At 37.0% G+C, this 16,956-nt stretch overlaps 1 protein-coding gene across 1 annotated transcript in view; it reads right to left on the reverse strand.

The window, feature by feature from the left end:
• The window catches only part of LOC121377043 (zygotic DNA replication licensing factor mcm3-like), a 47,339-nt gene that overhangs the window by 7,261 nt on the left and 23,122 nt on the right, over positions 1–16,956 (reverse strand). Inside the window, exons 13-16 of the mRNA XM_041504894.1 lie at positions 16,411–16,500; positions 9,920–10,004; positions 9,280–9,409; positions 6,159–6,312 (exon numbers count right to left, since the gene is read on the reverse strand). Of these exons, the coding sequence (XP_041360828.1) occupies positions 6,159–6,312; positions 9,280–9,409; positions 9,920–10,004; positions 16,411–16,500 (459 nt within the window). The remainder of the gene's footprint in view (positions 1–6,158; positions 6,313–9,279; positions 9,410–9,919; positions 10,005–16,410; positions 16,501–16,956) is intronic.

Here is a 16,956-nt window from a genome sequence, read left to right on the forward strand (position 1 = left end):
ATCACTAGAACACAATGAATGTTAAGACTGCTTTGTTTAACACCATCACTCCACCACAATGAATGTTAAGACTTTGCTTTGTTTAACACCATCACTAGAACACAATGAATGTTAAGACTGCTTTGTTTAACACCATCACTAGAACACAATGAATGTTAAGACTTTGCTTTGTTTAACACCATCACTAGACCACAATGAATGTTAAGACTGCTTTGTTTAACACCATCACTAGAACACAATGAATGTTAAGACTTTGCTTTGTTTAACACCATCACTCGACCACAATGAATGTTAAGACTGCTTTGTTTAACACCATCACTCCACCACAATGAATGTTAAGACTGCTTTGTTTAACACCATCACTCCACCACAATGAATGTTAAGACTGCTTTGTTTAACACCATCACTCGACCACAATGAATGTTAAGACTTTGCTTTGTTTAACACCATCACTCCACCACAATGAATGTTAAGACTGCTTTGTTTAACACCATCACTAGAACACAATGAATGTTAAGACTTTGCTTTGTTTGACACCATCACTCGACCACAATGAATGTTAAGACTTTGCTTTGTTTAACACCATCACTCGACCACAATGAATGTTAAGACTGCTTTGTTTAACACCATCACTCGACCACAATGAATGTTAAGACTGCTTTGTTTAACACCATCACTAGAACACAATGAATGTTAAGACGTTGCTTTGTTTAACACCATCACTCGACCACAATGAATGTTAAGACGTTGCTTTGTTTAACACCATCACTAGACCACAATGAATGTTAAGACTGCTTTGTTTAACACCATCACTAGAACACAATGAATGTTAAGACTGCTTTGTTTAACACCATCACTCGACCACAATGAATGTTAAGACGTTGCTTTGTTTAACACCATCACTAGACCACAATGAATGTTAAGACTGCTTTGTTTAACACCATCACTCCACCACAATGAATGTTAAGACTTTGCTTTGTTTAACACCATCACTAGAACACAATGAATGTTAAGACTGCTTTGTTTAACACCATCACTCCACCACAATGAATGTTAAGACTTTGCTTTGTTTAACACCATCACTAGAACACAATGAATGTTAAGACTGCTTTGTTTAACACCATCACTAGAACACAATGAATGTTAAGACTTTGCTTTGTTTAACACCATCACTCGACCACAATGAATGTTAAGACTGCTTTGTTTAACACCATCACTCCACCACAATGAATGTTAAGACTGCTTTGTTTAACACCATCACTCCACCACAATGAATGTTAAGACTGCTTTGTTTAACACCATCACTCCACCACAATGAATGTTAAGACTGCTTTGTTTAACACCATCACTCGACCACAATGAATGTTAAGACTTTGCTTTGTTTAACACCATCACTCGACCACAATGAATGTTAAGACTGCTTTGTTTAACACCATCACTCGACCACAATGAATGTTAAGACTGCTTTGTTTAACACCATCACTAGAACACAATGAATGTTAAGACGTTGCTTTGTTTAACACCATCACTCGACCACAATGAATGTTAAGACGTTGCTTTGTTTAACACCATCACTAGACCACAATGAATGTTAAGACTGCTTTGTTTAACACCATCACTAGAACACAATGAATGTTAAGACTGCTTTGTTTAACACCATCACTCGACCACAATGAATGTTAAGACGTTGCTTTGTTTAACACCATCACTAGACCACAATGAATGTTAAGACTGCTTTGTTTAACACCATCACTCCACCACAATGAATGTTAAGACTTTGCTTTGTTTAACACCATCACTAGAACACAATGAATGTTAAGACTGCTTTGTTTAACACCATCACTCCACCACAATGAATGTTAAGACTTTGCTTTGTTTAACACCATCACTAGAACACAATGAATGTTAAGACTGCTTTGTTTAACACCATCACTAGAACACAATGAATGTTAAGACTTTGCTTTGTTTAACACCATCACTCGACCACAATGAATGTTAAGACTGCTTTGTTTAACACCATCACTCCACCACAATGAATGTTAAGACTGCTTTGTTTAACACCATCACTCCACCACAATGAATGTTAAGACTGCTTTGTTTAACACCATCACTCCACCACAATGAATGTTAACACTGCTTTGTTTAACACCATCACTCGACCACAATGAATGTTAAGACTTTGCTTTGTTTAACACCATCACTCGACCACAATGAATGTTAAGACTGCTTTGTTTAACACCATCACTCCACCACAATGAATGTTAAGACTTTGCTTTGTTTAACACCATCACTCCACCACAATGAATGTTAAGACTTTGCTTTGTTTAACACCATCACCCCACCACAATGAATGTTAAGACTTTGCTTTGTTTAACACCATCACTCGACCACAATGAATGTTAAGACTGCTTTGTTTAACACCATCACTCGACCACAATGAATGTTAACACTGCTTTGTTTAACACCATCACTCCACCACAATGAATGTTAAGACTTTGCTTTGTTTAACACCATCACTCCACCACAATGAATGTTAAGACTGCTTTGTTTAACACCATCACTCGACCACAATGAATGTTAACACTGCTTTGTTTAACACCATCACTCCACCACAATGAATGTTAAGACTTTGCTTTGTTTAACACCATCACTCCACCACAATGAATGTTAAGACTGCTTTGTTTAACACCATCACTCGACCACAATGAATGTTAAGACTTTGCTTTGTTTAACACCATCACTCGACCACAATGAATGTTAAGACTTTGCTTTGTTTAACACCATCACTCCACCACAATGAATGTTAACACTGCTTTGTTTAACACCATCACTCCACCACAATGAATGTTAAGACTTTGCTTTGTTTAACACCATCACTCCACCACAATGAATGTTAAGACTGCTTTGTTTAACACCATCACTCGACCACAATGAATGTTAAGACTTTGCTTTGTTTAACACCATCACTCCACCACAATGAATGTTAAGACTTTGCTTTGTTTAACACCATCACTCGACCACAATGAATGTTAAGACTTTGCTTTGTTTAACACCATCACTCCACCACAATGAATGTTAAGACTGCTTTGTTTAACACCATCACTCCACCACAATGAATGTTAAGACTTTGCTTTGTTTAACACCATCACTCCACCACAATGAATGTTAAGACTGCTTTGTTTAACACCATCACTCGACCACAATGAATGTTAAGACTTTGCTTTGTTTAACACCATCACTCGACCACAATGAATGTTAACACTGCTTTGTTTAACACCATCACTTGACCACAATGAATGTTAAGACTTTGCTTTGTTTAACACCATCACTAGAACACAATGAATGTTAAGACTGCTTTGTTTAACACCATCACTCCACCACAATGAATGTTAAGACTTTGCTTTGTTTAACACCATCACTCCACCACAATGAATGTTAAGACTTTGCTTTGTTTAACACCATCACTCGACCACAATGAATGTTAAGACTTTGCTTTGTTTAACACCATGACTCGACCACAATGAATGTTAAGACTGCTTTGTTTGACACCATCACTCGACCACAATGAATGTTAAGACTTTGCTTTGTTTAACACCATCACTCGACCACAATGAATGTTAAGACTTTGCTTTGTTTAACACCATCACTAGAACACAATGAATGTTAAGACTTTGCTTTGTTTAACACCATCACTCGACCACAATGAATGTTAAGACTGCTTTGTTTAACACCATCACTCGACCACAATGAATGTTAAGACTTTGCTTTGTTTAACACCATCACTCCACCACAATGAATGTTAAGACTTTGCTTTGTTTAACACCATCACTCGACCACAATGAATGTTAAGACTTTGCTTTGTTTAACACCATCACTCCACCACAATGAATGTTAAGACTTTGCTTTGTTTAACACCATCACTCCACCACAATGAATGTTAAGACTTTGCTTTGTTTAACACCATCACTCGACCACAATGAATGTTAAGACTGCTTTGTTTAACACCATCACTCGACCACAATGAATGTTAACACTGCTTTGTTTAACACCATCACTCCACCACAATGAATGTTAAGACTTTGCTTTGTTTAACACCATCACTCGACCACAATGAATGTTAAGACTGCTTTGTTTAACACCATCACTCGACCACAATGAATGTTAAGACTGCTTTGTTTAACACCATCACTCCACCACAATGAATGTTAAGACTTTGCTTTGTTTAACACCATCACTAGAACACAATGAATGTTAAGACTGCTTTGTTTAACACCATCACTCCACCACAATGAATGTTAAGACTGCTTTGTTTAACACCATCACTCGACCACAATGAATGTTAAGACTTTGCTTTGTTTAACACCATCACTCCACCACAATGAATGTTAAGACTGCTTTGTTTAACACCATCACTCCACCACAATGAATGTTAAGACTTTGCTTTGTTTAACACCATCACTCCACCACAATGAATGTTAAGACTTTGCTTTGTTTAACACCATCACTCGACCACAATGAATGTTAAGACTTTGCTTTGTTTAACACCATCACTCCACCACAATGAATGTTAAGACTGCTTTGTTTAACACCATCACTCCACCACAATGAATGTTAAGACTTTGCTTTGTTTAACACCATCACTCCACCACAATGAATGTTAAGACTGCTTTGTTTAACACCATCACTCGACCACAATGAATGTTAAGACTTTGCTTTGTTTAACACCATCACTCGACCACAATGAATGTTAAGACTGCTTTGTTTAACACCATCACTCGACCACAATGAATGTTAAGACTTTGCTTTGTTTAACACCATCACTAGAACACAATGAATGTTAAGACTGCTTTGTTTAACACCATCACTCCACCACAATGAATGTTAAGACTTTGCTTTGTTTAACACCATCACTCCACCACAATGAATGTTAAGACTTTGCTTTGTTTAACACCATCACTCGACCACAATGAATGTTAAGACTTTGCTTTGTTTAACACCATCACTCCACCACAATGAATGTTAAGACTTTGCTTTGTTTAACACCATCACTCGACCACAATGAATGTTAAGACTTTGCTTTGTTTAACACCATCACTCCACCACAATGAATGTTAAGACTGCTTTGTTTAACACCATCACTCGACCACAATGAATGTTAAGACTTTGCTTTGTTTAACACCATCACTCGACCACAATGAATGTTAAGACTGCTTTGTTTAACACCATCACTCCACCACAATGAATGTTAAGACTGCTTTGTTTAACACCATCACTCCACCACAATGAATGTTAAGACTGCTTTGTTTAACACCATCACTCGACCACAATGAATGTTAAGACTTTGCTTTGTTTAACACCATCACTCGACCACAATGAATGTTATATAATTTATGTTTCCATTAGAAGACAGGGATCTTTCACATGTACCTTCACATGTACTTTCATGACAGCATATGTGAATGAACGAATGTTTAACAACTCCCCGGCATAAAAGGTAAATTGGCTCCCGGGAATCAAGCAAAGATAAGTATTAAAAAGTGTGTTTTTGTTTAACGAAACCACTAGAGCACATTGATTTACTAACCATCGGCTATTGGATGTCAAACATACGGTCATTTTTGTCAGTCATAGAGAGGAAACCTGCTACATTTATTCATTAGTAGCAAGGGATCTTTTATATGCACCATCCCACAGACAGGATAGTACCTACCACGGCCTTTGACCTTTGTTATACCAGACGTGGTGCACTGGGTGGAATAAGAAATAGTCCAATGGGCCCACCGATGGGGGTCAAACCCAAACTGACCGTGCATCAAGCGAGCGCTTTACCACTGGGGTACATCCCACCCCTAGGTAAATATATTAAAAAGATATCATACTATTAAAAAAAAAATAAAAAACCTATACCAAACTTTTTATTCGCTAGAAAAAAAAAATGCTATACCAAACTGTCTATTCGGTAGAAAAAAAAATGCTATACCAAACTGTCTATTCGGTAGAAAAAGAAAAAAAATGCTATACCAAATTGTCTATTCGGTAGGAAAAACAAAAATGGGTCATGCAAAACTAGACAGGCAAAAATATTGCTTTTGTAAATTTTCAAAGGCCTGTAGCTAATACTGGAAACTAAACACGAGGAACAAAGGTTGTGTGTCTACCCTGAACATGTTGTCCTGCTGTAAGATATCCTGACTGCGCAACTTTGCGTATTCCTCCGCCAGCACGTCGGATGCTTCACGCGTCAGGGTCGGTTTGAGAGCCTTCGCCACATGGATGTACTTCCTCATAAACTGCATACTCACGATCTTATCTCTGAAAACAACAAATACTCGTGTTGTCAACCAATGTAACTTGCATCAGAAATACAACACATAATCATGGCTCGAAATTAAGAATTTGATACCTAGCTACACCAATTTTGAAAAGTTTTTGTCATAGGTAAAATGCTCATATCTGGTAATTTTGAGTCAGCCTACAGCAATTTTAAACCAGTAATTCTGAAATATACTGAAAGTTAGAAAGCAAAAATTACCCCTTTAACTGATGGCAATCCTTCTGATCTGATGGCAACAAACTGCCATATTGCCATCTGTAAAGCCCCTGGCCTACAGCAATTCATATTGCAGTGATTGTCGTCAGTGCCACAGTTAAATTCGAACCCTGCCTGATCACATGGCAGTTGACTTATTAAAATGAGTTACACAATTCACGTCTTGAAACAAAGGCTCAATATTTTCAATTTGTGGACAGGAAGCAAATCTTTGCCTCTCAGAATTCAAGACGAAAGCAAATACTAGAAATTGAGAGGCACTAGTAGGTCTAGACCTTTTTCAATTTACTTCTCGATTTAAATAATTAAAAGAAATCTACATTTCCGGCGAGTACTTATTCTTTATGTATGATCAATGTAATTTTCTAAGTGACTACTTACTTCTCATTAAAAACCTTGAATACTTGTACATTTTGGCACATAAACATTACAAAAGTCAAACATATTATACTAGTTTTTACTTCTTGATGCTCTACGTAACATTAAAGAGACAAACTCTAAATTCAACCCGTGAAAATTAACACTAAGTTTAGTTCATCTACAAACCTGTAACACATTTGAATAAAGTTACAATTCAGTGAAACAGGAGTCTGTGACTTTGAAATGGTGAAATACCCTCTAAAACAGACTAAAACTCGACTCCATAACTGTTACTTCTCGGACAAACATGTTTTTAAAAATATAACAAAGGTACTTTGTGATGTTAAAAACACCATGATGACCAAAACCACTTCAAATGTACGAAAATTGATAATCTAAACCATAAAATAAAGTATGATTTCACTTATCTAAAATGGCTATAATAGTAAAAAATATTCCTTAGTGTTTGAAAACTAGGGTATGTCCCTTTAACAACTGATCATCTCTCTTGTAAATTGTAAAAGTAATTTTCTTAGTGATCACCCACTCATCACTCTCATTACTTAAATATTTTCAAAAATAAATGTTTTAAAAGTCAAACACTAGCTATGAAACATTAACAAATCATTATATACTACTCAAAAGAATTTAAGGGTCAAAAATTTATAACCAAATAAGTTTCAGAGTGTATTAGATTGATGATGTAAACTACACCAAAAATTGTTCCATATTTACAAAAAAAAACAAATAAACGTCACTGTATACAAGAAAGTCACATGACATGCTGTCAAAGTTCAAGGTTGTCAAACGTGGATTTTACACATTAGAACATTCGTTTAATAGTGTGTGAATCCACCCCTGGCGCGAATACACTCGACACATCGTTGCCTCATGCTGTTGATCAGACGTCTGAAGAACTCTTGGGGAATGGCCTGCCACTCTGCCATAAGAAGTTGACCCAGATCATGAAGGTTGGCCGGAGGGGCATGGTTATCCCGAACTCTCCTGCCTAATTCGTCCCAGGCATGCTCTATTGGGGCCAAGTCAGGCGAATATGCTGGCCAATCCATCCTGGCGATACCTTGTTGTCTGAGAAAGTCCGTTACCACCCTGGCGCGGTGGGGTCTGGCATTGTCATCCTGCAGAACTGCCCCACCGCCAATCTGCTGAAGGCCTGGGAGAACCAACGGCCGGATAATCTCATTCAGATAGCGGATTCCATTCCGATTGCTATCCACCACATAGAGGGGGGTCCTGTGGTGGATAGAGATGCCGCCCCACACCATGACGCTGCCACCACCGAACCGGTGACGTTGTCTAACGTTAACGTCAGCGAAGCGCTCCCCAGGACGTCTGTAGACACGAACCCGACCGTCGTTGAACTGGAGACTAAACCTGGACTCGTCAGTGAACATCACTCGACCCCACTGAACATGTTGCCACCGCAGATGAAGTGTGCACCAGTGACGTCTGGCCATTCTGTGACCTGGTAGGAGTGGTGGTCGAACAGCCTGGCCGACGGCAGCGTAGATTGTTGGCTCTCAGACGATTGCGTATGGTTTGATCAGACACTCGAGTTCCAGTCGCAGTCCGCAGATTGTCACGTAATCGGTGTGCAGTGGTTGTGCATTGACGTAGAGCCGTATTGGTGATGTAGCGGTCCTCTCTATTTGTAGTGCTTTAGGGTCTTCCCGAACGCGGACGATTTTGAACAGAATTCGTTGCTTGGTACCGTTGCCACAGTCGGCCAACGACACTCTGACTGACACCAAGTCTCAGAGCAACATTTCTTTGCGTATTGCCATCCTGAAGCCAAGCAATAGCCCTTCCTCGATCTTCGATAGTCAGTTGACGTCGTACCATTGTCGAATTTGGAGTGTGCACCGTACACGAACGCAAGCTCCAATTATACGGAAATTCAGCATTGGGAACATGGAATACACATGTAAAGCGTGCAAATGAAGCGCTTTGTGAAAAAGCAAGTTATGGGCACTTAGCAGACCTTTCTCTTTCGCCCTAATTTACGTGCAAATGTAAGCATGTTTTCGCCATTAGAACTAGTCGACAGTGTCAATGACAATGGATTTTAATTCATTTATGGGTTGCTTAGACCCACTTTCGTCAAAATGGAACAATACCATGCGTGACATTATGGTCTAGCTAATATAATTGACATTCAGAAAATAATGTCGAAAATATCGTCTGACCCTGAAATTCTTTTGAGTAGTATATATTTATCAAATATGGTAAAAAATTATTTTCTTAGAAACCGATAATTTCTTTCTTCTCATTGAGACCCCCCCCCCCCCCCCCAACCCATCCACTACTTGAATATTTTGGAAAATAAACATTTCAAAAGACAAACTTACTTTTTGCTTCTCGACGAGCCGTGCAACAAGTGGTCATATTTCTCGTACATGGGCGTCTCCTCGTTTTCATCTTGTTCTTTATCTGGGTCTTGTGTCGCCAGCATGTTAACAGAACTTCCCATTGGCAACACTGACAGAGAGGACATAACATAGATTGTTAACATTTTTCAGGGGTGACATACTACCTACTTCGAGTTAGAGCTTAGGGGACAATATTTCAAAATCTTAGGTAACCGGAAGGCAGTTCATGTGAGTTTTACTTAGGTAACTGGTGTTTGGTTATGTGAATATAGTTCTCGTAACTGATGAGTTACTGAATTCTAAAACACGATTTACGGTTCTACGCTACATTGGTGGTTCAAAAACATAAACTGATGTTTACTTTCATTACTGATATATGGTACTTTTAATTTTAATTGTACACCATGCAACCGACTGGCAATTCCCGTTATTTTCAAGTCGCGTAACCGACACGCTAACAGAACAACGGTTCTCGTGAAATATTGTGCCCTGAAGCTGGTTATATAATATTTTTAGAAATTTGAGGAACTGTTAGAAAGGTGTATACAAATTTATTTCATGTAAGCCAAACCATATACAATACCCCCAACCCCCTAAAATATATATTTTTAAAAATTACCATCTCCATCCTCCTCCTTGTTGCTGCGGTAACGGTGCATCCTCAACACATGGTCGGAAATTTGACGGTCACTGTCGGGATCAACCTGAAAAACAAAACCCCCAAACATTTCATGTATTAAATAGAATTTTCCACAATTCCATCAGATATAGGACTTCGGTGCCAAGAGTACTGGTGAGGTACATGATATGATCCTCAGGAGTTTGTTGGAAAACCATAAATATTAATGAATATGTTATGGGTATGATTCAATTCTAATTATGTGAATATTGACAAATTATTTGATTTATTTTGACCACAGTGACCTAGTAACTGTATGTGACACACTAGTGTAGTCAAATTAGCCCTAAAATAGGCTCAACCTAGAAAAAATTGGTATAAAAGGTTTTTTGGTATCAAAAGAAGCAGAATTTTGTCCTCTATAACATATCCAAAATCCGCAAAAATCGGCTTTGGGTAAAACGTTTTATATGCAAATTACCTCATTAGCATATTTTAGCATTTTTTAGGAGCAAGTCAAACTAATGCCAAACAAGCTGAACCCACCACATAATTTAATAAAAAGTTTTTCTTTGGATTTGTTGTCAGAAAGGTCTCCAGATTAACATACTAAAAGTCTAGAAAAATTACCACAGGAGAAGATAACTGGTTTTTGCATAAATCCAAGATGGCCACCCTAAAAACTTCCACTGACCATAACTACACTTTTAATTATTATTTTTTTTACTGATTTTAAAGGCTAAACTATAGTTTTCAGTATCAACAAAACCCTTCAAATATATTGTTATGGTATTGGTTGTATCTTTATATAAATAAGTTTAAAATGGCCACTAAAGTAATCCAATTGTGATAATTTTCACTTCTTAAAAACAGTTTTTGACTAGCTGATGTATTGATAACTAATTTAAATGATACCAAAAATTGTTGAACTATCTGATTTAATTACATAAATATTTTGTTAAAATAAATTTAAAATAAATAGATATGTGAAATAATGACTATGTGAATTGCCATATTTAACAACATAAAATGGGGGACAACCTCTACATGAATGTGTTTATATGGTGAAATAAATATTAATTGTATTTACATTGTGTTTTTTTAATAAATATTCATGTTAAAGATGAAGATAGATTGTGAATCATTTTCATTATGCTTATTTTATTTATATTCCAGTTTAAGGGTATTACTTTTACTTTTGTATGTGGAACTAGTTGTCTAACTAGTAGTATAGGAAATGCCAAAGCAAAACATTAAAAATGGTGCTTAAAGAAATTTCACAGCAAATAGGTAAGTAATATATTTTAATTTAACACAGTGTATTCTCACAATATTTTTCTATCAATATTACACTATTTTAGAAGTTTTAAACAACACTACGGTTATAAAATAAATGTTAAAAATGTATAATTTAAAATTGGTGCCATAAAACTTAGTTTGTTTAGATATACTATTTTCTAAGCAGTTATTTCATTAATCTATCAACTTTAGATGACTTATTTAGTAAAACCATATTTTCATACCTAGATTGACATTCAGCAAACACATTTAGAGAACATCAATTTCTATACTGAAATTGCTAATCATAGATATATCGTATGCTGTGTATGATATTATTTAAGCACAATTTATTTGAGACACTGTCAATGTCAATGGATATGTTTACCTTATATACTATACCAAATTTTATATTTTGTACTTTCAGATGATGATAGGAATCAATTATGTCTGAATCACTGACGGCCTCGGTGGCGTCGTGGCAGGCCATCGGTCTACAGGCTGGTAGGTACTGGGTTCGGATCCCAGTCGAGGCATGGGATTTTTAATCGAGATACCGACTCCAAACCCTGAGTGAGTGCTCCGCAAGGCTCAATGGGTAGGTGTAAACCATTTGCACCGACCAGTGATCCATAACTGGTTCAACAAAGGCCATGGTTTGTGCTATCCTGCCTGTGGGAAGCGCAAATAAAAGATCCCTTGCTGCCTGTCGTAAAAAGAGTAGCCTATGTGGCGACAGCGGGTTTCCTCTAAAAACAGTGTCAGAATGACCATATGTTTGACGTCCAATAGCCGATGATAAGATAAAAAATCAATGTGCTCTAGCGGCGTCGTTAAATAAAACAAACTTTACTTTACTTTACTTGAATCACTGATAAAAAGTGATGAAAGAGAATGTGTGATTTGCCAAAAAGGGTTCAGTGATATCATTCCTAACAGAAGAGGTATTTTACTCACAGAAAAAGGGTTAATGACATTGGAAAGATTTTGTTCTCAGCGTGAGGATGTGGAACTTATTGAATGCATACATAAATGCGCTGTTTCTAATTTGAGAGTTGCTGTGCACCCACAATGTCGAAGAAACTATACAGATCCGAAACGGTTAAAACGAAGTTTGTTATGTAAAACACCTGTTCCACAAAAGAAACTAAGATCTTCAGGTTCAAATGTAGGTTATATGTTCGACTGGAAAAATGCATGTTTTATGTGTGGAGTCAGTTGTTCAGTTGATGAAAAACATCCTGAGAGAAATATAATATGTGCAGTAAGAACTTTGCCATCCCGAGATTCCATAATAACTGCGTGTGATAAAAGAGATGATCAATGGAGTCATGAAATAAAACAAAGAGTGGCCAACTGCATAGATCTTGTGGCAAAAGAAGCCATTTATCATAAGTCATGCTACACCCGATTAATGCTAGGAAAGTCTGCTCCATCAGAATCAGCAATGCCTATATCAACAGCTGGTCGACATGTGGACAGTAATTTGATGGTTCACTTCAACAGTCTGTGTGGCGGGATGGAGAATGAAGCAGATGCAGAACTTTACTCTGTAAATGAATTGCATGCCAAAATGATCGAATTATCAAATGGTCATGAAGTGTACTGTAAAAAGACACTGAAAAATAAGTTGATTGAACACTATGGAGAATTTATACACATAGCAGATGTTGGTGGTAGAAGTGATATAGTGTGCTTTAGGAATATGGCAGATTTCATTTTAAATGGTAAGTGGTACACTAATAAGAAAGAAAACATCAATGATGAAAGTGAGCGTGTTATCACTGCTGCAGCTAAACTGATCATGGCAGAGATTAGAGAGTGTGAATATAGCAATGAAGAATACCCATTAAACGATGACATAAGTAAATGTAATAGTGATGTTCTTCCACGTCTCTTGCAGATTCTGTTGAAAGGGTTGATTCCTTCACAGTTAAAACAGAATAGCATTGGCCAATGTGTATTACGTGCTGCCAGGCCACGTTCTGTGATACCACCACTTCTTTTTGGTCTTGGTATAGAACTCGATCATGTATTTGGTTCTAAGTGGCTAATTAACGAACTCTACAACTTGGGATTCTCAATATCGTACAGTGAGGTTCAGAGATATAAACAGTCTGTTGTTCATAGTGACGATGATAACCTCATATCACAATACTTACCAGGACGTTTTACGCAGTGGGTTGCTGATAATGTTGATCATAACATAGCAACACTGGATGGTCGAGGTACCTTTCATGGAATGGGGATAATAGCAGCATCCACTTCAATTGATGGCAAAAATAGAATTGTTTCTCGTCAAGTTGCTGTAAAACGCCGAGATGTGATTCTTGCAAATGCACTAATCAAAGATCGTGGATTTCCAATAGTGGAGTACATACTTTCAGGAAAGCCTGGCATATCACAAATAAAATTCAGACCAATAACTGAACTACAGATGCCTTATGTTCTGCCATCAATGTATTCAGAATCATTGTGGCAGTCAGGATGGTTGTTCCGTGATTCCACAAAGCCAAGACCAAACTGGTCTGGTTTCATGCAGGCTGTAACTGTCGGTAAACATTCACCAGCTGCTGATATCTTGTTCTTACCAATTATAAATCTGAATCCGACAGATTTAACATGCATTTACTCTACTTTACTTTTTATCGAGTCCCATGCTGCAAAGTTGAATGTGGTAACACCATGTATAACGTTCGACCAAGCCTTGTGGATCAAAGCCATTCCCGGAGATTTGTGAAGGCAGCAGCTGATGTACACATTATCGAAAGTAGCACTGCACATAGTAACTGCAGCTTTTTCTCGCAAATGACAGAAATAAATCTAATTTTATTTCATTACTAAGCCAAGAACTTGAATCAGTTGGATACCATGTGGAGACAGCCAAAGACGATGCGGACACGTTAATTGTAAAACATGCACTGGATCAAGCTGTTGATGGAACTGTGACAGTTGTTGCAGATGACACAGACATCCTAGTGCTTCTGGTCTACCATTTTAAACCAGAAATGCATGATGTATACATGAGATCAGAGGCTAAGACAGGTCGGCAAAAAGGCCTCAAGCTTTGTAACATACGAGACTTAACAAAAACCTTGAAAAATATTGTTCAGCATATTCTATTTATCCATGCATGGACTGGCTGCGATACAACATCAGCCACGTATGGCCATGGAAAGACTACTATTATCAACAAGCTTAAACAGTCCAAATATGCTACGAATTTGAGCACGATTATCAGCAACACTGAATCAACTCAGGAACAAGTATCTAGAGCTGTCTGTGGAGTATTTAAGATAATGTATGCAGGAACACCAACTGACAGTCTTAACCAAATGAGATACAACATTTTTATGAAATATTCAGCTGGTGGATCTAAATTTGTACCAGAGAAGCTTCCACCAACAGAAAGTGCTGCAATTCAGCATTCACTTAGGGTCCATTTTCAAATAATACAGTAGAAAACATTAATGAATAACAGTTTATGCCCAACAGAATGGGGATGGAAGCTAGATGGTACAGCGCTGATACCCGTTATGACCGACAAAGAAGCAGGTCCACCGGATATACTGAATGTAGTTCACTGTAAATGCAAATCAACAAATAAGAACCAATGTTCATCAGCGGCATGTTCCTGTCGAAAAAATGGCTTAAAATGTGTTGCAGCTTGTGGAAATTGTCATGGCATGGACTGTTATAATTCAGAAGAAATGATTTTAGCGCACAGTGATGACGAGCATGACAACATCTTGTAATTTTGAGAGACAAATACTCATATATAAGTTCTTGGCATGTGTTGAGGTAATTATTATATATAGAAAAAACATCAAAGATACATTTTATGGATTTTGATTGATGTAGACAAGATAACATAATTATGCATTATACCAATGTTGGTTACATCCACCAATATGTAACACCATACAAACATTCATAATATATTACTTTGATGGCCATTTATTTATTTATATGAAACAACAACCAAATAACATTAGAATATGATTTAATGGCTTTGTTGATAGCGATAACTATAGTTTAGCCTTTAAAATCAGGGGAAAATATTAATTAGAAGTGAAGTTATGGTCAGAGGAACTTTTTAGGGTGGCCATCTTGGATTTATGCGAAAAACAGTTATCTTCCCCTGTAGTAATTCTTTTTTAGACTTTTAATATGTTAATCTGGAGACCTTTCTGACAACAAATCCAAAGAAAAACCTTTTATTAAAGAGTGTGGTGGGTTCAGCTGTTTTGACATTACATGGACTTGCTCCAAAAAGGCTAAAATATGCTAATGAGGTAATTTGCATATAAATTTTTTCCCCAAGGCGGATTTTTGCGGATTTTGGATATGTTATAGAGGACAAAATTCCGCTTCTTATGGTACCAAGAAACCTTTTATACCAATTTTTTCTAGGTTAAAAGCTATTTTGACTACACTACACCACCATCCCAAGGTGTTCCTACACATGAGGTTTGATGGTCCTGTATGCAAGATGTGGTCCAGACATGAAAAAGTTAACAGACAGACGTACAATGCCAAACCATAATACGACCCATCATAGAAGAGCATATAAAATATATTCTTGATAAATGCCTGCGTTTTCCACATTGCTTTTAAAACATTACACTACAAGTTTTATTTTAAGGCTAATTTGTAAACTGCTTCGCAATTGCTTGGATTTGCTTTCATTTTGAAATCTAAGAAGATTGCTTCTTACTCCTCAATGTATTTCAGGCAGGGCTTCTAGAATTTTATAAACATCCACTAGCCAAGGGATCAGTGATTTTAAAAATGTACTAGCCATGATTAAAAATTCACTAGCCCTACTTTAAATAAATACAATTTTACTAATAGTAATAATCAGATATATCACCTAAAGAGGGAGATACAGCTTAAAAATTCTTAGATTGGGGGTGGAAAGAGGGGGCAGGATATTCATATTTACAAAATGTGTAAATGCCGCATTTGACAAGGTTTTTTTTCCACTAGCCGTTGGGCTAGTTACAGTAGTTATTTACTAGCCCAACATTGAATATCACTAGCCATGGGAGTGGGGCTACCATAATCTAGCATCTCCGATTTCAGGCCTCAAGATGAATGAATGGATTGATTAGTGAATGGATGGATGGCCCAAGTGTTTACTGTGTATAGGTTGATTGAAAAAGATACACGACATTGCTTCGGCTATTGTTAACTTAAATACCACGACTTACTGTGTCTAAAACGATAAAGAGAAGATCGAAACGGGAAAGCAGGGAATCTTGTAGACCAATGTTTTCCATCGGAGTCTTGTACTGGTCATACTGTAAGAATTTTTTTTAAAGTAAATAAACAAGCAAGCAATACACAGCAGGCAATAAAACTGTAAAATTAGTTTGATCCACTGTCCTGGACAAACACACAAATAAACTGAAATGAATGAAATATTGAGTGGCCCCACCAAGAAAAGAAAAAATCTTACTGGATATGGAATTATTTAAAATGTATAGTGACTGTAACCTTTATATTTCACATCCATTATTATATGGATATTTGCAACATTCAGGGAAAAGTTTTAGGCCCATAGGTCAAATATTTTTAAAATAGGAACAGATTCCAAAATTGTAAGTAAAAAAAAAATGTGATACCAGACAGAGGGGCTGTAAGTGTAATGAGTGTGTCACTGCTTTTTCTTACAATTTTGAATCAGTTGCTATTTTAACAAACATACGAATTCACTGAAGGTGGCAAATGTCCATATAGTAATTGTTATGAAGTAT

Source organism: Gigantopelta aegis, chromosome 7 (genome assembly GCF_016097555.1).
Source record: "Gigantopelta aegis isolate Gae_Host chromosome 7, Gae_host_genome, whole genome shotgun sequence".
NCBI lineage: Eukaryota > Metazoa > Mollusca > Gastropoda > Neomphalida > Peltospiridae > Gigantopelta > Gigantopelta aegis.